At 44.7% G+C, this 23,343-nt stretch overlaps 1 protein-coding gene across 1 annotated transcript in view; it reads left to right on the plus strand.

The window, feature by feature from the left end:
* The window catches only part of DVL2 (dishevelled segment polarity protein 2), a 191,658-nt gene that overhangs the window by 72,596 nt on the left and 95,719 nt on the right, over positions 1-23,343 (plus strand). Inside the window, exons 3-6 of the mRNA XM_085639481.1 lie at positions 2,154-2,302; positions 2,990-3,099; positions 17,901-18,033; positions 21,958-22,048. Coding sequence (XP_085495607.1) covers positions 2,154-2,302; positions 2,990-3,099; positions 17,901-18,033; positions 21,958-22,048 — 483 coding nt within the window. The remainder of the gene's footprint in view (positions 1-2,153; positions 2,303-2,989; positions 3,100-17,900; positions 18,034-21,957; positions 22,049-23,343) is intronic.

Consider the following 23,343-nt stretch of genomic DNA (forward strand, 5'->3'; position numbering starts at 1 on the left):
AACGATTGGAGGATGAAGAGTTGCTGGACACTGGGACAGCATCGGTTGGTCACCTCAGGACTCTGGAGTTGCAAGTGTAGGGGTGTCCTTTCGTGTCCGGTTCTTCACTGGTTCCGGTTGAGGGGACCATTCAGGATGTGGCTGCAGGCATCGAGGAGAAGGTCGGTGGAGGTTGTCCAATGCTGGAACACAGATCAGGATCGCCGGGGGTGCCTCGCTGGGGTGTTGGGCCAATCGGGCCATGGGCGTAGTGTGCAAAGTGGTGAGGACTTGCGGATCCGTCTGGATCTGGAGTCCTGGCTTGGGTTGGTGTTGGACAAATCTGGTGTCCACGGGAGATCAGAGTTCTTTAGGAAGGCAGGCTCTTGGAGGCGGCTGGCTGCAGGACACGCCGGGTTCAGCTTGCAAGGGTTTCAGAACAGGAGACAGCCGTTGGGGCTGGGGCCAAAGCAGTTGTCGTCCTCTTCTGCAGCACGGCTCTTTGGTCCTTCTTACTGGCCTGTCTAATCAGTAGAGGCAAGGTTTCATGGGTGCCACTTAATACTAGAATTTGGTGCGTTACAGGGGTGTGCAGGCTGGGACCAATGGGTCCCTTCCCTGGGGTGTCTACACCCCCTAGTATGCTACCCTGCTGTGGGAAGGGGGCATAGGCCTCTTCCTGATTGGAGGGGTCTCCTGCTCTCCAAGATGGTGGGGACTGAGAGGTGGCATTCACTCACCTCCCCCTCCTGATAGGTGGGGTTGGCAAAGGGGGGCACACCTCCCTTCCTGGCTAGGTTTTCCTGACTGTTCTCGTACCCAAACTGGGGGTCAGAACCGGTGGGAGCCAGTTGCTGATAGCAGCAAAAGGCTGGGGGCAGCTAACAAAGGCAGCAGGCATTTGAAGCTCTCCCTTCGAGGACCCTGCCCATCCTGGGGGAGATGGCGTGACCCCTTGGCCCAGGATGTGCTTTGTTTCCAGACCTAGAGTGCGGAGGCTTTCTGCCCAGGGATCCAGAAACACAGGGATGTGTGCCAAGTTGACTTCGGTTTGGTGTGTGCTAAAACACACAGCCTGCCATGGGAGGGTGGTGGTGTTAAGGTTAGGGGTCTCTGAGGGTGGCACAATACATGCTGCAGCCCTCAGTACCTTCTCTCGCCACTAGTCCCTTGGTAGCAGGGTACCTTTTACAAAGGACTTGCATGTGGCCTAGAGTTGTGCCAATTATGGATACAAGGTACAGTTTTGGGAAAGAACAATGGTGCTCGAGCCTGGTTAGCAGGATCCCAGCACACACTCAGTCAAGTTGGCATCGGGTATCTGGCAAAAAGTTAGGGGGTAACCTTGGAAAAAGGGGCACTTTCCTTCACTTCGTTTCACTAACTTATCTCCTTTTGCCCAGTTGAGCTTTTCATTCAGTGATTTTCTAGTTCTCTCCACCCCTATTTGTTTATCAGATACTGTATTCACTAGGTTCCATTCCTCAGGAAGCCCACAAAACGTTTGGGGTTAAAACATCAATAGTACGATCCAGAGGATAATGATACTGAAATGCGAACAGGCAACACTTCAAAATTGGCTTTCTATCCCGTAGGGGCTGTAAGGAGTTAATTCTCCTGCTATACCTTAATTTCACAGGGGATTATTTTCTCAAAGACATTCCTCCCATACTTTACTTCATTATATTTATGGGCCTGTGTTTTAGTTCAAAAGATCCCTTAACCTTTTTTCAGTAATTCCACTCTTTCCACTGGTAATGGTTTTTACTTTCCATTGTTCATGTGTGTTACTAAAAATGGTTTGGCTTCCAAATATTTTGTCCTTCTAATACCTTTTAGTCATTGGCCATTAAACGTAATAGTGAAGATTTATTGAATAACAATACACAGCATAAAACGCTTGACTTAAGAACAAGTGAATGGTCTCTTGTTGTTTATTTTAAACTAAAGTAAATATAACTAGGAATGTTCTATTTATGGCGTCTTAAGAATTGGGGATAAACCGTACCAAGGGTGCCATGCCTATTGCATAAGAAATCTTCTCTTCCTCACCTGGGGGTTATGTTCAGGCATGTTGGTCGAGACCTAATGCTCCACTGGAAACAGCCCTTAGGTGAGTGGTGTTTTCGCTGCCTGATCGTTGCCAAAGACCCCTTTATTTGTCTTTTTAACAGCTGGTATCTTCAGAGACCCCTCCACCGGAAGTGGCTATTCCGTCGCCAGTGGAAGTCAGGCCTGAGCCTTCTCCCCCTCCACCACCAATTCCTCCACCTCCTGCAGAGCGCACGAGTGGCATCGGAGATTCCCGGCCCCCCTCATTCCAGTGAGTGATGTGCTATTTTTAGTTTGTTTTGTTCAGCGGACAGTGTACGGCTGGTCAGGTGAGTGATAGGAAAACACAGGAGCTTGCTTAGATATTATTGGAAAGCTTGTGCTAGGGAGTGCGCTGTTGCAAGATTGGCTGTTTGCCACCGCTTGGAGGTTCAGAAAACTACAAGATTATGTTCTGTAGTGTGAGATTAGCAGGTTTGTTTGCTGGCAGACACCCTAAATGTAAAATAAAGTGATTGCCTGTTAGTAGTTATCACATTTGCCTCCTTTGTAAAGCGGAAGTCCTTTCTGTCATGGCTTTGCATGTAATGCATTGCTGCTGTTCCAAAATGCATACAATATTGGTACCCATTTTAATAAGTACCCATTTAAATGGTACGCATTTTAGTGACCATAGAAGGGTGCGGGGTGAGTCAGCGCTGTCTCGGTCTCATACTTGTGGCCTGCATGTTACATCAGATGTCACAAGCGAGCAGTCTAGCTGGATAGCGCTGTGGCATTCCAGCCATGGGTCTATAGTAGTTAAAGCTCATTTTGACAAAAGCTTGCTGTGAGGGCCAGAACAAGTTGTCTCATCGTAGGGCAGGTCCTTTCACTGCGTGGTGTCCTTATGTTGCATTGCCAGAGAAGGCAGATATTCTTAGTTGTTTCTCTTCTTAATTGGTCATTTTGTTTGTAGCCCAAACATTTCAGGCAGTCGGGAGAATTTGGAGCAGGACACCGAGACCGAGTCTGTGATTTCAATCAGGCGGGAGAGACCTCCTCGCAGAAGGGAACCACCCGAGCTTGGTAAGGCCTCAAGATGAGCTGTAGTTTACACCTTGTGGGTGTGAAGCGCATTAACTTTGCATTTGTTTTAAGCTATGGGTAACACCAGTGAGTTCACAGAGATTAGCTCATTGATTCCTTCTGTTTCTGTATAATAAATAGAATCTAAAGATGGTAGATGACTGGGGATCATTATTTGCTTAAGGATAATGTTGCCAGTCTAAGGCAGTCTATTGTCCGCTTCCACAAAACCAGCTTTCAAGGCAACAAGATACTCTTCCGAATCTGAACACGATGCTCAGCTTGCAAAATCTGGATCTGGAATCCACCTGGTCTCATAATCATTATTTTTGGTAAGTAACTTTGTTTTTTTATTATAAAGAGTGCCAGAAATCTATCAAGCATTCTTATTCAGAACCCTCTGGTGAGAGGAGCAATCCTGTTGGTGAATCTGAGATTCTGGTATAGATTATAAATCGATATAAACTCCATAAAAACATGTCACTAGTAAGATACAGAAACGAATACTTTAAAGCTAACGCTATGCCAAGCTCATAGTGAAAGCGCTCTTCACAAGATGTTGGAATTGACCTTAAAAAAAAAAAAAAAAAAAATGCACCCGGAACTAATAGAAAGCGATGCTAGAGGTATTTCTTTCTTTTGCTTTTTAATATTTGGTGCGTAATAACGCTAAAATTAATTTATCCGATGGGTGATGTCAAAAATCCTTTTGAAGTTTGATGATAAAAATTAGTTAATGCACATAAGTATATTGTCAAATGCCTGTACCAGTAACACTGAAATAAGTCTGGATTACCCTGTTTCTTAGAAAGATGCCCCTTGTTCTGGAAAACTGTAAACATTACCATGTCTATTTTGGACAGGTCTATTTCTAACATTCGTTCTGCTCTACAACTCGAATCCACATGGAAAGTAATGAATGTTTAGTTGACATGTAGTCAGGTTGTCACTAGAACAGGGTAGGAAACCTCTTTTGTAACCTCAATAGTCTATTCATAATTCTTCTGCCTAGGATTAAAGACATGGCAATGTACTGGATCATGCATTTAGAATAGTTTTATTTTCTTCTTGGAAAAACGAGCATTCTAAAGTCTGTACCAGTTTCATGCCGTGGAACTTGTTACCATTGTTGTTTTTTGTCATCTGTGACCTGTCACACTGTACAAGATCAGTAGCCCGATCTCTTCCCCTCCTGTTTGTCGGTTCAACAGTGTTTAAATGCTCTTGCTTATTTTTAATCTTACACAAGAAAGCACAATGATGCGGTCACACTATAGGTAATGAGGGCAAGAAACCTATCTTATGGTGTTAGTAGGGCTGATTTATGCATTACTGGCAGAAACTCCCCCCAAACATGGTGGCTCTATACACTTTCATGAAGGCCAGGCCCTTCTGGCTTGATGTGCCGTAAAGCTCTTCAAGAGCTATAAGTTTACCTATTGTGTATGCTGGTGAGACTCAAATTCACAAACTCCTCCAGTGATTCGGGCATTCACCGAGCATGCAAAGCAGAAAGCACCTGAACTCCTCCAAGAACACTTCTACTTTCTCTGCGCAATCCATGTGTAATTCTTTTTTGGCAAGACATGCCACCCTGCCCTATGGCAGCCCTTGCTAGCCCTTTTTGTTTTCCCCCTATTGAGCTCGACACTCCTGCATGCCCAATGAAAGCCCTCCCTTTTTCATGTATTTGTTGAAATTCGAGCTGGGCTTCAGTGTGATAGCGACATCCAAAGTGCATCCCCTTTTTTAGTGAGAGTGGCAACTGTTCTCTCGATCAGGCTGTGCAGTGGCTTAAGGTCATGTCTATGTAGTTATGGCCTGAAGGCACAGACCATCCATTTCACCTTTACCTCTATAGAAATACTGCCAGTCTGTATACTCTGTGAAATGTTTAAGTCCCCGTGACTATGGCCTTGGTCTTCATCATGTTTGGTACATGCATTGAGGATTCCTGTAATTGTGGGGGGTGTGGCTTGTAGTTTTTAAATGAACTGGTGTGTGCTGGTGTCCATCGGACTTCATTTGGTACTTCATAGGGTCATTTGCGTTGTTAAGCTGGTAATGTCTCCCTTAGCCACCACCGCCTACAGATACATTTTCCTGACCCTCTCTCTGCTGTCCCTGAAATTTATGTATTGCCTCTTGAATCTTTTCTGGATTCACATGCTGGGCATTATTCTGCCATCTAGTGGTTGAGTGCAGACTACCGTGGTACTTTTTAGATCGAGCCTAGAGTCAGCGCGCATGTGCTGCTCTGCGAGGCATGTCTGTTGAGTTAGGGATGTGAAGCTCTGCCCACATTTTTCATTGGCTTGTGTCACTGTAGACTGCAGCCGTTCATTAGTCAAAAGGCTTGCTAGTTCCTCCTTAATACTGCCTTGTCTTATTTTATAATCTCCCATGGCGACACCCCCTGCTACGTGTATTGTTGCTCAGGAGGCTTTAATTACAGCCTCCGAGCACTCTTTCCTCAAATAACTTTCATAATGACTTGAGGGAAAAGCTTAATTTCTCCTCCTGCAGCCATTTGCTGTTCTGCCCAACTGCCTTCTCTCGCTCCCAGTCTCTGCTGAAAGCAGCCGCCCACCATTTCTTTTTGTTTCCGTTAATTTTGTTACAATCGCGGTAGCCACGTGGGTGCCGCGTTTGAATCGGAGAAAAAAACTATCTATTTTTGATGCAGTCGCAGCAACCACGTGAGGGACGTGATTGTAACAAAAGTAATGATAAAAAGAAATGGCAGGCGGCCGCTTTCAGCATGCAAAGAAATAGAATTTGTTTTCTAAATATTTCTTTGCATGCTGAAAGCGGCCGCCTGCCATTTCATTACTTTTGTTACAATTGCAGCATTCGCGCGGATGACGGGATTGTAACAAAAGTACATACATAATTTTTGCTGCTGGGTGGGGTTGCTGTCCTCAGCCCCAGCAGCGAAGTCTGAGTTTCACGTCACAGGGAGAGAGCTGCTGAAGCCTGGCACTTGTGAAACCCTGACAGCACGCAGTAAAACGTATGGTGAGAAGCTCCTAAGCGACCATTATTTTTTGTGCCTTTTGGGGACAGTAAATACCGGTCTTACAGAGATCCATCTACTTAAATAAATGACCTTTTTATTTTTTTAGATCTTTTTTGTAGAACCAGTGGAAGTGTACTTTAATACTTTCTTATGGAAAGAAGTGGCTCAAACAGTCACGTAGATCCTGACGTAATAAAAAGATCAGAGGCTGAATATGACATGTGAATATCTCTGCTTCCTGCCTGTTGCCTTTCAGAGACACCAGACTATCCAGGAGTGTCTTGTTTTCCCTCTATGCAAATCCATTCTTAAAACGAGCATTTGCAATGCAATAGGTCTCGCATTTACGCAAGTTTGTAATGTTCGAGGCATATGAGCTGCAGATCACACACTTAGCTTAGATCGCCATCTGGTGTTGGGCCCAGATGTTTGCACTCGTTTTTGTCCTGGAAAGTCTTTGGAAGTCACGAGGTAGGTGACTCCTCCTTAGGATCATAGAGCGCTTGGGCATCGGCTCCATCCTCAGATTGTTTTTTTCCGCCATCTGGTTCGGATGCGTTTCTCGCGCTCCAGTTCGGAATCGTTACCAATTCCTGTTTCGGCGTGCAATCCTTCACCCTTTCGACGGTATTGTCTCGATCGCGGACCCTAATCGGCGCACATCTCTACAAGTCTTCGATTCCGGTCTTCGAAGGCCTTCGGGCCGACCTGAGCCTTGGCTTCTGGCTCATGGAAAGGACGCCTTTCAAAAAGTGTCCTCGATGTGGGTCGAAGTTTCCCCACACCGATCTGCATGAGGTGTGTAATCTCTGCCTCTCGCCCGAGGCCAGAGAATGTCCGGCTTGTGCCTCTTTCCGCTCGAAGACCATCCGGGATCGACTAGCTCTAAGGCCCATGGCTCGCTCGTCGAGTTCGATCCCCGACGACATCTTCCAAGAGGGGGTCTATGTGCCAGAGGAGCGGGGTCGAAGAAGGCCTCATCCGCGCCTCCGAAGCCGATGACTCAGAAGTCGAGGAAGTGACTCCAACTCAACGGGTCGTAAGTAGAGACGTCGACCCCGACCCACTCCCTACAGCAACAAAGGCTTCGGTCACACCTACACCTTCGGGCTCAGGTGCACACTGACACACTGCTTCCCATGCCCCGCCCTCGGACCCGGCAAAGAAGCCTACCAAGCCTTCCGGCGACTCTGGCTCGAGTCTGCCTGCCACCGGCACCGAAACCCAATCATCGGCACCAAAAAAGAAGCCGCACCCATCCTCAGGGCCGACCGCTACTTCCACCTCCAAGCCCTCGGCACCGAAGACCCCAACCAGTGACTCCCCGGCACCGAAAAAACATTGAGCTGGCGAAGAAGCCACTTCCCAAAAGTTCGGACTCACACTCTTCGGAGCCGAAAAAACCATTGACACCGAAGAAGCACAGACTGGTAAACCACACGGCTCGAAGCCCAAAACCGCTCCGCAGCCGGCGCCGATAAAGCCCTCGATGCCGACAGTTGTCACCAAACACCCAACCTTCTTCAGAAGAGCTTTTTCGACCAGACCCTCAACAAAAAACTCTAACTAAAGACCCTAAAACTGGTCAGTTGACTCTGAGTTCTAGAAAAAGACCACTGGACATGCCTGCACCAGCTCCACCACCTAAAAAGAGGGATATAGCCACATCACCTCTTAGGGTCCCTTCACCTCCAACTCTTCCACCCAAACCTCGTTCTCCTACGCCATCCCCTACACCAGTAGACTATGACGACACATATGATGACACAGGGGATGGTGACAACAACCTGCCACTAGATGACCCCAGTCCACCAGGTTACCCTGACCCCTGAGATGACTATAATACGCCTAATGTCCCGCAAGAGGACCTATACCCCTCTAGGCCTTCCCCACCAGAAGACACCATGGGTTTTAATCAGCTGATACACCGGGCTGCCCAGTACCACGGGGTTGACCTACATACAGAGCCGGTCGAAGAGGATTTTTTAATGGACACTTTCGACACCACCCAAAGGTCCACATCCACTTTACCCATGCTCAAAGGGGTTATTAAACACGCTACAGAAGTATTTAAGGACCCTGTCGGGCCTAGAGTCATCAATCCTAGAATTGAGAAAAAATACAAAGCTGCCCCTACAGACCCAGCTTACATTAAAGGCCCTGTTCCATTAGACTCCATGGTGGTCTCAAATGCTAGGAAAAGGGCTAATTCGCAGACCGGTGTTGCAGCTCCGCCCGACCGAGTCTAAACTCCTGGACACCTCTGGCAAAAGAACAGCGTCACATGCAGCTAACATTTGGCGCATCGCAAATACTCATGCCCTGTTAGCCAGATACAATAGGGCTCACTATGATGAGTTGGAGTCCCTACTCCAACACCTCCCAGACAAATACAAACATAAGGCCAACGACCTCATACAGGAGGGTAAAATTATCCCCAACACCTCCATCCGTTTCGCTCTCTGTGGCAGATACAGCATCCAGAGCAGTAAACACAAGTGTCCTTCTCCGCAGGCACGAGTGGCTACGCATTTCCGGTTTTAAACCGGAGGTGCAAAGCTCTATCCTCAACCAACCATTCGACCAACAACACCTTTTTGGCCCTAATGTTGTTGCATCCCTTGAGAAGATGAAAAAGGACACAGACACAGCCAAATCAATGGAAGCCTTGTAATCGCAAGCTCCCAGATGTTCTTTTCATCGCTCATCCTACAAGGGCAACTCCAGGGGATACTCGTCTGATACCCAGTCCACCTCTTACAAGGCTCCCACCCAATCCACCTTCACCGGAGGTTATCAGAGAGGGGGATACAGAGGCTACAATAACAGGGCAGAGGCAAGACTAACACCCGCTCTGCCTCCACCCCTGCCCAATGACTTCCCTCTGCTTCCCCCGGACCATTCCACTCCTGGGGAAGACTACAGCAGTTCCTTCCTGTCTGGACCAACATCACCACAGACAGGTGGGTGCGGCAAAAAGTGCAATCCGGTTACTGTCTCGAACTTATCTCTACCCCCTAAACATTCCACCCAAACAGTGTCCAATGTCAGCAGAACATTTGTCACTCCTGAAACAAGAGGTAATTTCCTAATTACAAAAAAGTGCAATAGAACTAGTTCCCCTGCATCAACAAAACACGGGAGTTTACTCCCTGTATTTTCTCATACCAAAGAAAGACAGCTCTCTGAGACCTATTCTAGACCTCAGGCCACTAAACCTATACATACAATCAGACCACTTCCACATGGTCACACTTCAGAAAGTCCTCCCTCTACTTTCACAGGACGACTTCCTAGCCACCTTAGATCTTAAGGACGCCTATTTCCATATTCCCATTCACGCTGCTCACAGAAAATATCTCAGGTTTGTAGTGGACGGGCAGCACTATCAAATTAAAAGTACTCCCTTTCGGAGTCACAACAGCACCCCAGGTATTCACAAAGTGCCTAGCAGTAGTCACAGCCCATCTAAAGAGACAACACATTCACGTCTTCCCATACCTCGACGACTGTCTCATAAAAGCCAGGTCGTTCACCCAGTGTGTTGATCACACGCACGCGACTATCCAATTACTCCACGACATGGGGTTCACAATAAACCACACCAAGTTTCAACTGCAACCCTCACACGCAACAGTACCTCGGCGCCACAATAGACGCCTTAAAAGCGCTAGCCTATCCCAGTCCAGCCAGGATAGCAAGCATTCTCGCTCTCCTACCCAAATTTCAGCCGCATCACTCTCTTCCAGCTCGAGTGTTCATGCAGCTCATAGGGATGATGGCCTCTTGCATATTCATAGTGCCTCACGCAAGACTCCTGATGCGTCCCATACAAGAGTGCTTAGCACGCCAATGGAACCAGGCTCAAGGTCAGCTAACAGATCTGGTGTTGGTAGACGGTTACACTCCTCGCTCTCTGCAGTGGTGGAACACCAAAAACCTTTCCAAAGGGCGACCGCAGTTCCTCAGATTGTCATGACAGGGGACGCATCGCTCTCCGGCTGGGGAGCTCACCTATTACATCACACCATGCGAGGCAGGTGGACACCTCAACAAAAGTTATTCCACATCAATCACCTGGAATTACTGGCGATATTCCTAGCCTTAAAAGCATTTCAAAAACAAATATCAGGCAAGACTGTCTTATTCCGCAACGACAACATGACAGCCATGTACTACATACAAAAACAAGGCGGAACACACTCTTTGCCGCTCTCTCAGCTAGTTCAGAACATATGGAGATGGGCTATACCTCAGAACATTTTTCTCCTAGCCCAACATGTCCCAGGAGTCCAAAACACCATAGCCGATCTGTTAAGTCGTCAAACGCAACAGGTCCACGAGTGGGAACTCCATCCACAAGTTCTTCAACCATTATTTCAAATGTGAGGGCAACCACAGATAGACCTCTTCGCCACCCACAAACGCCAAATGCACAAGCTTCGCCGCCAGATACCCACACCCATTGTCCAAAGGCAATGCGATATGGATGAACTGGTCAGGCAGATTTGCGTACACCTTTCCGCCTCTCCCACTCATACAACTGGTGGTGCGCAAACTACAGCAACACTCACTGACTCTCATTCTAGTTGCTCCAACTTGGGCCAGGCAACCGTGGTACACCACATTGCTGGAACTGTCGGTAGTTCCGCACCAAAGATTACTCCTCTCGCCTCGCCTCTTAACCCAGAACCGTGGAGAGATCAGACACCCGGACCCAGCTCAGCTGAACCTTGCGATCTGGCTCCTGAAATCTTAGAATTCGGTTACCTTAACCTTCCTCCTGACTGTATGAACGTCATTAAGGAAGCTAGACGCCATACCACTAGAGCCTGCTACGCAGCCAAGTGGAAACGATATGTGATATATTGTCATAACAATATCAATCCCCTAGATGTGTCTATCCAACACATCATAAGCTACCTACTACACCTACAAAGGTGCAACTTAGCCTATAAGTCTATTAGGCTACACCAGGGGTCTCCAACGAGTAGCTCGGGAGCTACTGGTAGCTCACCAGCACCCTCAAAGTAGCTCTCAGAGATGAAGCTAAGCCAATCTCAGTCTGTGCACATTAAATAAAGCAGCAATGCTCATTTCAAGACCGTTAGAGTGACGACCAGCCAAATCAATGACCGGGTCTTATGATAACACTCAAACATGCACTGTGTTGGCTTACGGGGTCTGCCAAATGACCATCTGCATCCACTTGAAATCTAACTAAGTCACAACGAGATTGACCATGTTAAATGTACTGGTCTATCAGTTGCACCACATGTGCAAACAATGCACCAACAAACAAGATTGCCAGCAGTTACCAGTGCTGGCCAATCAGACTGTGTGACTGCAGGTACCAGAGTGAAAATGTGTTAGTTGGGAGCATGATTAGCCCAGGAGCTGATAAGAGCAGGTTATGGATCCAGGGTAGAAAAAATTAAGAACCTTATCTGCATTTATTTATGTGCGTGTCTGTCTGACATTGTGCCCCTCCCGAATAAACAGTGTTGTTTCTCGCAAGCCACGTCTATAGTCAAGGGTTTTATCTTTGGTGCGATTGTGTCAGTGCATGGCATAATAGTGCCAATAGCATTAATGGCCATCCTTGGTCACCTTTTGTCAAGCTAGACTATACTGGCTACGACAATTCACATATTAAGAGCATGTCCGGCATACTTTTAGCCATCTCTGGCAGAATGGTGACAGCTTCTTGCATAATAATGGCCATGACTGGTATAGGATGGGGACCCTGGATGGTCTGGCATCCAACCTTAGCATAGTGGTAGCTTTGGGATAATTGTGGTTTTAATATTAGCATAACACAGGCATTCTTTGAGTTATGGTGACCACTTATGGTCTATCATTGTAATACTGTAGTATTTGAAGCTTAATCTGTCCATGTGAGGATTTTTTTACATGGTAGTGCTCGATGAAAATGATGTAATTATGTTTGGGCACTTTGTGTGTTTTTTTTTTTTTTTTTTAAATGAACTGTTTTTTGAAGACAAATTTTTTATTTTTTCTGAAAAAGGTTTTGTTCTGGAAAATTGAGTTTGCTTGCCAAAAAGAGAGAGGTGGTATTTGATGGGAAAATGTGCATTTTTAATAACTAATATGCTAACAAAGACAAAATATTGCAATTCTAAAACGCATTAAATTTGATAGCCTATTGACAGTGTGAGTTGAGGAGTCTTACTGCTATGGTTATGTTATGTCCTTGGTGCCAAAAGGCATGTCAAGATTCGAATTTTAATTCATTACTCGGTGGAGGCTTTTAATATGAATTAACATTTTCCTGGCATTTCAATTGGTCACCTTGCCTGGAATGCTTATTGGTCACTATTGGTAGTCCTGTTTATGGCGGACATAGTGTAATATGAACACGTTTTGTCACTATATTACAGAGATAAAATATGCTAGTAGCTCTGCAAGTCTTCCCTTGAGCAGAAGTAGCTCTCACAAAAGAAAAGGTTGGAGACCCCTAGGCTACACCTTGCTGCCATAGCAGCATATCTACAAAATAGACAACATTTATCTCTATTCAGGGTACTTGCCTTTATGGAAGGACTCAAAAGGATAATTCCTCCCAGAGTTCCACCCTCACCTGTGTGGAATTTAAATATCGTTCTCACCAGAATAATGGGACCTCCCTTTGAACCTCTACATAAATGTGAGCTACAATTCTTAACATGGAAGGTTGCTTTCCTAGTGGCCATAACTTCTCTAAGAAGAGTTAGTGAGCTACAAGCACTAACTATTCAAGAACCATTCTTACAAATCCATCACAATAAGGTTGTTCTCCAAACTAATCCTAAATTTCTCCCTAAAGTCATTTCTCCCTTCCACCTTAATCAATGTGTGTAGTTGCCCGTATTCTTCTCTCAACCACACAGTCGCAGAAAGAGTTCTTCATACTTTTGATGTTAAAAGGGCATTACTCTATTACATTGAGAGAACACAGCCTTTAAGAAACACTAAACAACTTTTCGTTTCTTTCTCACCACCACACAAAGGCAATCCCATATTAAAGTCCGGGATAGCCAGGTGAATTGTTAAATGCATACAAATTTGCTACCACAAAGAAACGTACTTTAACTGTTCCTCCTAGAGCCCACTCTACAAGAAAAATAGGGGCTTCTATGGTATTTTTAGGGAACATTCCATTAGATGACATCTGCAAAACAGCTACATGGTCTACACCACACACGTTCACAAAACACTATTGTGTAGATGTGCAATCAAAACAAGCTAGTGTGGGCCAAGCTGTACTCAAAACCCTATTTCAGACTACTGCAACAGATACTGGTGGCCGCCGCTAAGGAATGGGACTGCTATACAATCAATGCATAGTGTGTAATCTGTAGCTCATATGCCTCGAATGGAATATGCTACTTACCAGTATGCATCTGTTCTTGGCATGTAGAGCTGCAGATCTACACACGCCCACCCGCCTCCCTTTATCTGTTCCAGTATTATCTATTTAGATACAGTATTCAAGGGTTCTTCCTGTTTCTTACAAAGCTCCATCATTTCCCTGCTGGCAAAAAACAATCTGAGGATGGAGCAGATGCCCATGCGCACTATGATCCTAAGGAGGAGTCACCTACCTCGTGACTTCCAAAGACTTTTCCGGACAAAAACAAGTGCAAACATCCGGACCCAACACCAGATGGCAATCTATGCATAGTGTGTAGATCTGCTGCTCTACATGCCAAGAACAGATGCATAATGGTAAGTAGCATATTCCTTTCGCGTTGTAAATGACAATGCCTTTTATTTTGGTTTTCTTTTTTAAAACCTAAATAAAAGGCATTGTCATTTACAATGCCAATAGCTTAAAATCACGTAAATGCGAGACCTATTGCATTGCAAATGCTTGTTTTTGTTTGTTGTGTTATCTATTCTCATTTGGTGGTTCCCTGAGACAGGAGACGTGCGCCCTGGAAATCCCTTTGCGAAGTCACCATTTTCATTTTTTTTTTTTCTTCCTGCTGTCTGGTCTGAAAGCTGAAACTCCACGGATGCTGAAAAGGAGTTGAGAATATTTTAGGGTTAGTTTACAAAAGAAGCTAGCGGAATTCCCTGCAAAAATTAGCAATTGAAAAAATACTTTCTACAGAGATCATTTCGGGCATCTAGACTGCATACTTCCTGGTACCAAAGCCAGACAACACACTCCGCCCAGTTCTGGATCGGCGCTTTTTACACAAATTCATAAAAACTGAGTGACAACGCAGCAAGAGGTAATTCTGCAACTCTGGAGAAAGGACTATATAGCAACAAAGTATCTCAGTGACACCTAGCTGCAAGTGCCAGTGAACACCAAGCACAAGAGAGATCTACTCTGTTTTGTAGTAAACCAGGTACATTACCTATTCAAGGTATGTCCATTTGCCAAAGTCCACACCCATGATATTTATAAAATGATTAGCTGGCATAGCTGCGTACCAGAGAAGAAAGAAACACATGTATAACCGTATCTAGGCGAATAGCTAGTAAAAGCAAGCTCCTTCACTTGATGTCAAAAGAGCATCAAGACAGTGGGGCACACACTACTAAAGCTGGGGTTTTCTATAAAACTAGAGAAATGTTCACCTGTACCGGAGAGGGAAAATATTTTTCTTGGAGCAAGACTCCATACAGTAGTACAAGGGCCCTTCCCACAATCAAAAGGGTCCATGGCAGTAACAGACCAAGCTTGATATCACCAGAAGGGGCAGTGGATTGTTGGTGAGAATATTGGTGTCCTGCATTCAGCGGATTCCATATGCCAGGTTATATATGAGACCAGTTTAAGAATGGATCCAAACCCATGATCACAAGCAATGGGGAGCTGGGTAGATCTGGTGGTTTCAACACAGATGGTGCAAGAGGAAATGACATGGTGGAACATGAGCAACACAACAGTGGGCACACTCATCCTACAACCAACTCTACTGGGGACCATCACAGTGGGCGCATCCCCCACAGGATGAGGAGCACACATGAGAAACCCCCAAACTCCCTGATCTTTCCTAAGTCACAGTCCCCTGTGGTCTTGGTGTTCAGCATCACAATTACTGATCCAGACTTCTCGAACTTCTAATTTGATGCAAAGTTACATTTCGCTAACAAGATTCACTTTGACTATATGTGAGATCCTCCGCTTGTAGGGGAAGGTCTCCCTTCAAAACTTGAACATCGTGGGGCCATAACCAGACATCTATAGAAAAGATCTTAACCTGGAAGCGGGTCATAAATGTTGCCTCTTTCCTCGAGCCATAATACTCTGCTGAAGAGCTGCTGTCTATCCCATTGGCTGAAGATTGCTTTCCTCCAATGTGTCCAGAGGGCTCAATTGTCCCGAAGTATAATTATCTCCTAATAACGTTCCTGGTTTCTGGCTCTGTTTTCTCCACCAAAAGAAAGATGAGTGACTTTGGGAAACACAGGAGCCATAAGAGCAGTGATGAGAAGGAACATCCACATAAACAGAAAACAAAGGAATGTCACTCTAGTTACTCAAAGTAGAGAGCAGAGGGGAGACTAAAGTCTGGAACACCATAAGCCTCACTCCTTCCTGACCCAAAACTGGGGAGGAGCTTCTACACCAGCTTCCTCCTCTTTGGACTCCGGTTTGGACAAGAGTGCATTCTGTGCAAGGTCCCTGTCCTTTTGTCTCCTGTCCCAATACAAACTGTCCACTCCGGAGCTACTCCGCAACACCACCACTGGTGTCTCTGGTACATAACTTGTGTTTTTTACAGTGAGATCATCAAAAAGGTGGTAAATAGACCAAGTATTGAAGCAAGATCTCCTATGTGAGACCCTTGTCATTTTTGAGATGCCTCATCCCAATCCAAAAGCAAGGCCTGTAGCGGCCACTTTTCCAGACTTTGAAGCCTAACCTCTATACCCCTGTACCTTCCACACACCATCCTTCTAAAACCAGTGAAAAGGCATGTGTTAAAAAAACTAAAAAAAACTTTACACCACTGAAATTAGTCTTTTTTTTTTTTTTTTTTTTTTTTTCTTTTATTGCTTTTTCTTTAATACACTAGTCTGGACTTCCTAGTCCTCAACAGCTTGACAACTCTACACCACTCCGGTTTCAATCCCTGCAGTCCCTTGGAAATTACAGCAAAAGGATGAACTCTGTAGAAAAGAAAGTACGTCTGACCTCTTCCACTTCAAAGAGGGTCACCACACCCGCCACCTCCTCACCACTATCATTTGTCAATGCACCAGGGAGCTGGGGAATTCCTTAAACAACTTCATTAATGTTCTTTCTGGAGATGGTGTAGACGTCAAAAACAAAAGAGATAATTGCTTCTGATGAGGCAAGTGCTGATTAGCCTGCTGTGTGAAAGTTTGTTGGTTATAAAGCAGCATTCACAACTATTCTGTTCTCCCTCAAAAGTACTGCTTCTGTGCCTCTGTGAGCTTAAAATCCACTTGGAATCAGTCCAGGCAATTATTGATTTGAGCAGAAGGCTGAAGTGTCTTCATAGGAAATTGTAATAAAGCCTTCGAGATAATTGGTAGCTGATCTATTAGTCTGAAGCTATCTTGCTGCCATAGAGCTGGTTTCCAGTGCTTGCTTCATACACAAGTGAACCCAGAATCTAAGGGTATATTAATGATAGTAGTGACCTCTCTATTGGACCAAGGATTTCCAGCAGTAATTTTACATCTGTTGCCTGTCATAGCTCTAAAATTGCTAAAGTTCCACAATTCTTGTAAATTTTGGGATAAAAATGGTGCTAAACGTTTCCAGTTTTTCTTAATGACTGCTTGTCTTAAAAATCAAGACTGGCCGATCAGGGGTTGAAAAGGGCATTATTCACCTATTCAGAAAACCAGTCCATGGGAATTTCATAGTCTTGTTAGCGACTACATTTTGTAGTGAAATGTGAATGAAATAGTCATGACTTACCTTAAAGCCCCTATTTTGACTTATGCCATTCTCAACACAAGGGGGAACAAGCCAACATACCTGCTTGTAGTAAATGTTCTTGCACTAGCATGTAGATGTGGTTTAGAAGTTTTTGTTTTGCTACCACTAACAACCTCCCCCTTCACAGATGATTTGCTAACATGCATTTTTTTTTTTAACCTTGGAATGACATTTCAAGAAAATCCTTATCCTTGGACACTTCAGGATATGTCTTAAATCTTTGATTTAGCTTGGATTTTTGGACCTTTTTTTAGAACATAAATTATCGCATTGGCTAAAATCTTTTACACATCAGTAAACTAATGCCACATCATTGGCTTTTTTATCATGAGAGGTCTGTTTGAGAAGCAAGACTTGGCTCTTTAAGTCCTTTTTAATTGTGATGTTTGATTTAGTGATTCCAGTTAGTGGTAGTAACACTTCAAATGTTTCTCTGTCTGTTCACGGTGCCTCTAGTTTCATTTGGGCTTCACCACAGAATGTGGATGCAGGGTTCAGGATGCTATAGTTGGAGCTCTAGAAACTTTTACAGGGAGTACGTGCTCCCCTGCATCTAAAGCAGGCAGCCTAATTCTTCAGAGGAGACCCTGTACAAATTCCCATGCATGGCTGCCACCTGGACAGATGGCTTGCAAGGTTCTCACTCGGATGTCTGGTCCGATAGCAGTACCCATTGCCCATGCTGTACTGTTCTTCTTTTGCTCCTTCAGTAAATTGTGAACATGCAGAACGGAATAGGTAGTTCAGTGAGATTGGTGATTAAACATTTATCAGTGTTTAAGTTGTTTAAGCAAGATGTAACAACTTTGTTTTATATACATAATATATCTTTTTTCTTTGTTTTTTCAGCTGCTCAGCGAATTAATGGGCAGACGCGCATGGACCGTCATCTTGCAGGATACGAGAGTTCTTCCACGCTACTTACCAGCGAGATTGAGACAACTAGCATGTGTGATTCTGAAGAAGATGACACTATGAGCAGGCGAGCATCTTGTATACATATACTTTCTTTTTCCTGGGGAAAAAAAGAGCCCTCGTTTGGGGTGTAGTTTTCCACAGCTTTCTTGCGCTACTGTAAGATCATGCAGAACTGCAGGCAACATCTTCTTCCTAGTTGTCTAGCCGGTGCAAAATGAGCAGGCCTTCTAAACTTCACTGCCCCCAAAATTATCCATGCAATACCATTTCTGAAATCGCTGTCCCACATTAAACCATGCAGCCCATATGCCCAACTCTTCCCACCCTGAAAATCCATTGATGCTTACCCTAAGCATTACACACCTTCCTTGTCCTCCCATTTCTCACCAAAACATTTACCATTCCCTGCCTGATTCCTTCTCTTCCATTCTTTTTAAAAGCCCCATCCTTTGGAGCCATACTGCATACTTGATATTTTTCTTAAATAGTTTTACTTTATAACCTGGATATACATGTTCTTAAAAATCACAAAAGGTTCTGCCATCCTCAAGTTTGACGTATTAGGCCAAGCGCTAATGCAAAGTATGCCAAAGTGCCCAGATCTACTGTTTGGACACTTTGGCAGACTTTTTATTAGCCCTTGGCCTAATACAAGTTTGGCAAATTGGGACCAGGTGCATTTTTTTGTGTCCAGACTGTAAGGGGCAGACACACAACTCTGCGGCCTGGTATATAGTTGTGTCCAGAACTCAGCCAATTGGGTTGTGAGGCTTTTCCCCTGCTCACGGAGGCCGTTCTTCTGGTGCATATTGTCTTGTGTAGTCTTCTGAAGGCTTTCTTCAGAGTGCTTTTCACTACTTTTATCAAACATTTCTTTAAGATTTCTGCTGCACTAGATTTCCTTATATTTGTAACTCATAATGTATATTTGGAGACATTTTATTGATGTTTTCTTCTCCAAGTTGGATCCCTTTTCATGCTCCTTACTGAAGGTGTCCCTGGGATGGTATGCCATGGGAATGTTTTGGTGGTCAGCCTTTGTACTTCATCATGTCTAACTTCCCTGCAGATTAACCAAAATCTCTATTCAGAACTTTTCTTATTTTATTTCTTATTGCAAGAAAACATTACACAAGGCATCATAAATATCTCATAGCTCAAATACCCATTAACTTATACAGCCTTACATAGCAGAATAATCCTAGCTTCGGAGGTGTCGGCACAAATGAGAACACAAGCTGGCTTTAAATTAAGCAACATGTACAGCAAGTAGAGATTAAGAAACACATCACAGGCAACCTCTTGAGTTTCTCCAAGAACCACATAATTCATTCAGAGTTAATTAAACATGTTAAAGTATTTTTTTCCTGATAATCTACAGTGCGTGTTTGTTTTCACCCCAGTCACATTCCTGTGGGCCAACTTTGAAAGAAACGTTTGCTGATGCTTTCATTTCCTTACGTGAACGTGTCCTTCTCTCAGCAGTGATGGAAGGATCCACAGAGTGCCCCCCTTTCCACCATGGTTAAAAATATTTTAAAATAAAAAAGCAAGTTAGGCCTTGGGCTGCAGTGAGAGGAACATTGAAAGTGCAGACTTCTCATATGAGCTCTGACATTGCTGCAGGTCCTCTAGCTGTCGCAATTATATTGAGTATTTTGCAAGACTCCTGTATCCAGCGTATGACAGGGCTTCTCTGCAGAGTGCATGTGATCGAACTCTTGCCCTTCGTATTGCCATTTCCTATTCATCCCTGCTAAGTCACAATAAAGAGCATCTCTTAAGTCACTGGTGTGACACTAGACTGCTTCGCGCATAAACCTCAGTGCAGTTCAACACCCTTCCAGCCTAACACAGCTCCAGTGTATGAAATACGGCTAGCGATTCAGGTAATTCCCTTTAGCACCTTGCCAGGGTATAAAACGCTATACATAGGCAACCCTAGTACAACACAAATCATCTTATCCAATGCAGGTCTTGCAGGAAGATCCTCAAGCAGTACATGCCAGGTTTTACTGGGAGATGTCCTCCCCCAATAGAAATTACATTCTGCTTTGACTGCTCAGTGCACTGCAAAGAGAATGGAGGCCCAAGTATCCACATTGTGATTACTGACTGCTGGCAAATGAGTTCTGGACGTTATGGACATGCCCTGGAGTTCATCAGATCACCTCCCAATGTGCCAAGATAAAGGGAAATGAATATTAATCTGTCTGGACGTTGTTGTTCAGTATCTGCTAGGTGTGTTCTCCAAGTACATGCTTATTCATACAAAGTCCGATGTTTTAAAGCTTTTCCTGTTTTTATATTTTTTTAAGCAATTCCAAGACGCAATTTGTCCTAATCACAATTTGGAGGGCTTCATGATAAGTGAACAAACCTGCAAAGAACTGACACGGCTTCCTCTTTGCGTGTTATGTGGGCCTAAGACTCATAACTGTGTCCATTAGAGCCAGTCATGCCTGGAAAAGCCTGATACGATGAGGATGAAGACCATTTGGCATTTCTGCTCCATTGATTTGCTGATACTGTTAGAATAAATGGTGTGATCAATCCAGACTTTCATGAATGCCCAACAGGTCCCCTTTGAGTAACATTGGTGAAAGGCTTTCAAATTTAAAGCTGCCAATTTATTTGGCTTTGACTTTCTGCCAGTGGCCTAAAAATCAAAATAAATACTGACCCTTTGGGCCAAGTGCTTTTCACTTGCCTGTAGTTAAAGAACAAAGAATACTCTGCTGTTCAAGTACCAAGGGATGTTGCTAAAGACAGGGCCCTACTGCCATTTTATTTTATAGACTGAGGACAAGCCTCGGGCTCTTTTATATAAAATAAAAAAAGTGTTGCTGTGATATCTTGGAAGGAGACCTTGAACTGCCTACAGCAGTGAGGGCCCAGCTCTGACCAAGCCCAATTGACCAAAAGCCTGCACATGGGTCTTCATGGTTACCTAGCTTCCAGAAGAGTCACACGCCTGTTTGTAACTCCACTAGCCTGTCCAGAAGCATCCAGAAGTGACCCCAAATTGAGTAGCTGCAGAGGCCCTTTCCAGAATTCCTCATTTGGTGAACCTGTACTGTCTCATGCATGCCCAGCAGCCCAGGGAATCAATATCTACCTCCATCTAGCCCAAGAGGAAGATGTGTTTTTCCTTCTCACCACTGTTCTTGATACTGTTTTCAGACATCTGCATTTGGTAACCATTTAATCTCGCTCTCAAACTCCTATGCTTCTGAAGGTTTAGGTGGGTAGACCGTAACACTGGGATCAAGTCCCTACTGGTTGAGGTCCAGTGGGTGCTCAGACTCCTAAAACATTCCCCCACGCCATCCTCATCAAACTGACCTCAAAGGTCCAGTTCTGAAATTGAAACCTTTGATATTTTTGTGCTGCAAGTAGTCGACCCCATTGTAGAAACTCAAGACCAGTAACTGGTCTCTTCTTTTATCTCCTTTCTATCCTCACCCCTCCTAGTACCCACCCACCCAACTGTCCTTTACCAGTGTACTGGAACATTGGACTGCCATACCCATAACAGTCCTGTAACTGGACTCCAAGCCTTTTTTGAACATGGTTACAAAGGTGGAACTACTGAACGTCTTTCTCTTTCTTTTGAAAGTTACCTAGAGTATGAACATCCTTAGCTTGCCAGAAAAGAAAATACAAAGCTCATAACTCTGTAGGTTCATTGCAGTCGGTTTAGAATTACTAAGAACAGAAATTTAAAAGAACCATTACTGTCGGCTCTAAGTTTACTCTGCATAGGTTTTTATCAAATGTAATAAGTACTTTAGCAGTAGTACACGAGGCCACCTCTTTAATAAACCAGCCCTTAACAAATACATTTGATAGTCTTCGCTTTGTGTCCGAATTAGACTAAAATTCATAACTTTAGAACTTTGATTAAAAGGGCTTATAACAGGGGTCTTATGCTCTTCTGTGGAAGCTGTTGATGATGGTATAGCTATGCTTTATTATCTTATTTCAGGTTTAGCAGCTCCACAGAGCAGAGTAATGCCTCACGTCTGTTGAAACGTCACCGGCGGCGGCGGAAGCAAAGACCACCTCGTTTGGAGCGGGTAAGAAATCTTTTTGCACAATGGTTTGAATGATTTGACCAGAGTTTGGGATGATGCAAATGTCTAGACACTTGTAGTTCAGATACCTTGATGAATGGTGTCCGTACACTTGTCCAGTCTGGACCCGTGTCCCAGTTGACTTTACTTGTCTTCACTGTGCCTATCTGACCCCACTTTGGATATACTTTGCGAAGTAAGAAAGTAGTTCTAGTGTTATTTTTGATGTTTAAACAGTAGTTAGCAAAGTGGAATTGTACAGGCATGGGCTAGCATAATCATGCTCTCATAATGGTGTGGTACACTCGTGCAGATTAAGTCTAACTCTTTGTGTAAATACACATGCTTTGCATACTCCTGCCATTTAGTGTTGGGCTCGGACACTGGCAGGTTGTTTTTGCTCGAAGAAGTGTCTGGAAAGATGTGGTGGGACTCCTGTTGGTGTACATTGTGCTTGGGCCCCTATGTCTTAAATTGTTTTGTTTTTTCAGCCATCAGGTTCGAACATGCAAAAAGTGGGCTCCGAGATCGTCGTGCCCGAAACGCACTTTTTGTCGGGCGCATTGTTACCTTTCATTCCCATTGCGTCCGGTTTGACTGAGCTCCAGTATCTATCTGGATATGCAGCTTCTTCTCTCGTTCGGAGGAAATCGCTTCCGACAACTGGGTCCTAGCCATTGCCCCTCACTGATATTTCCTGAAACAGCACAATCTGAGGGCAGTAGCGTCTGTTCTATCTCTTCTCTTTGAAGGACTGCACTCTTGGGGCCCATCTTCGATTTGAGGCCTCTCAACCACTATCTCTTATCAAAACCTTTTCGCATGACAACTCTATAGGATGTTATCCCCTTCTTTCAACAGGGTGATTTCATGACTGCACTCGATCTCAATGATGCCTATTTCCACAATTCCCTTCCACTCTGCCCACCAACGGTTCCTTCTCTTTGTGGTAAGTGGACAACACTACCAGTTCAAAGTACTTCCCTTCTAGGTCACCACCGCTCCAAGGGTGTTTGCAAAGTGCCTAGCAGTGGTGACTCAGCATTTGCGAAGGGAGGGCATTCACATCTTTCCATACCTCGACTGTTGGCTGGTCAAGAGCAGCAGCAAGCTGCAGTGTCTAGCGCGCGCACACACACGCACACAGTGCTATCCCTGCTCCACAACCTGTACTTTATCATAAACAATACCAAGTCCCACTTGCATCCTCTTCTAGTCCAGATTGGATGTAGTCATGGGGACCCCCAGTCAAGAGTTGCAGGCTTTCAGCATATGCTTCCTCTTCAGCCCAATTGTCC

This window comes from Triturus cristatus, chromosome 12 (assembly GCF_964204655.1).
Source record: "Triturus cristatus chromosome 12, aTriCri1.1, whole genome shotgun sequence".
Lineage (NCBI taxonomy): Eukaryota > Metazoa > Chordata > Amphibia > Caudata > Salamandridae > Triturus > Triturus cristatus.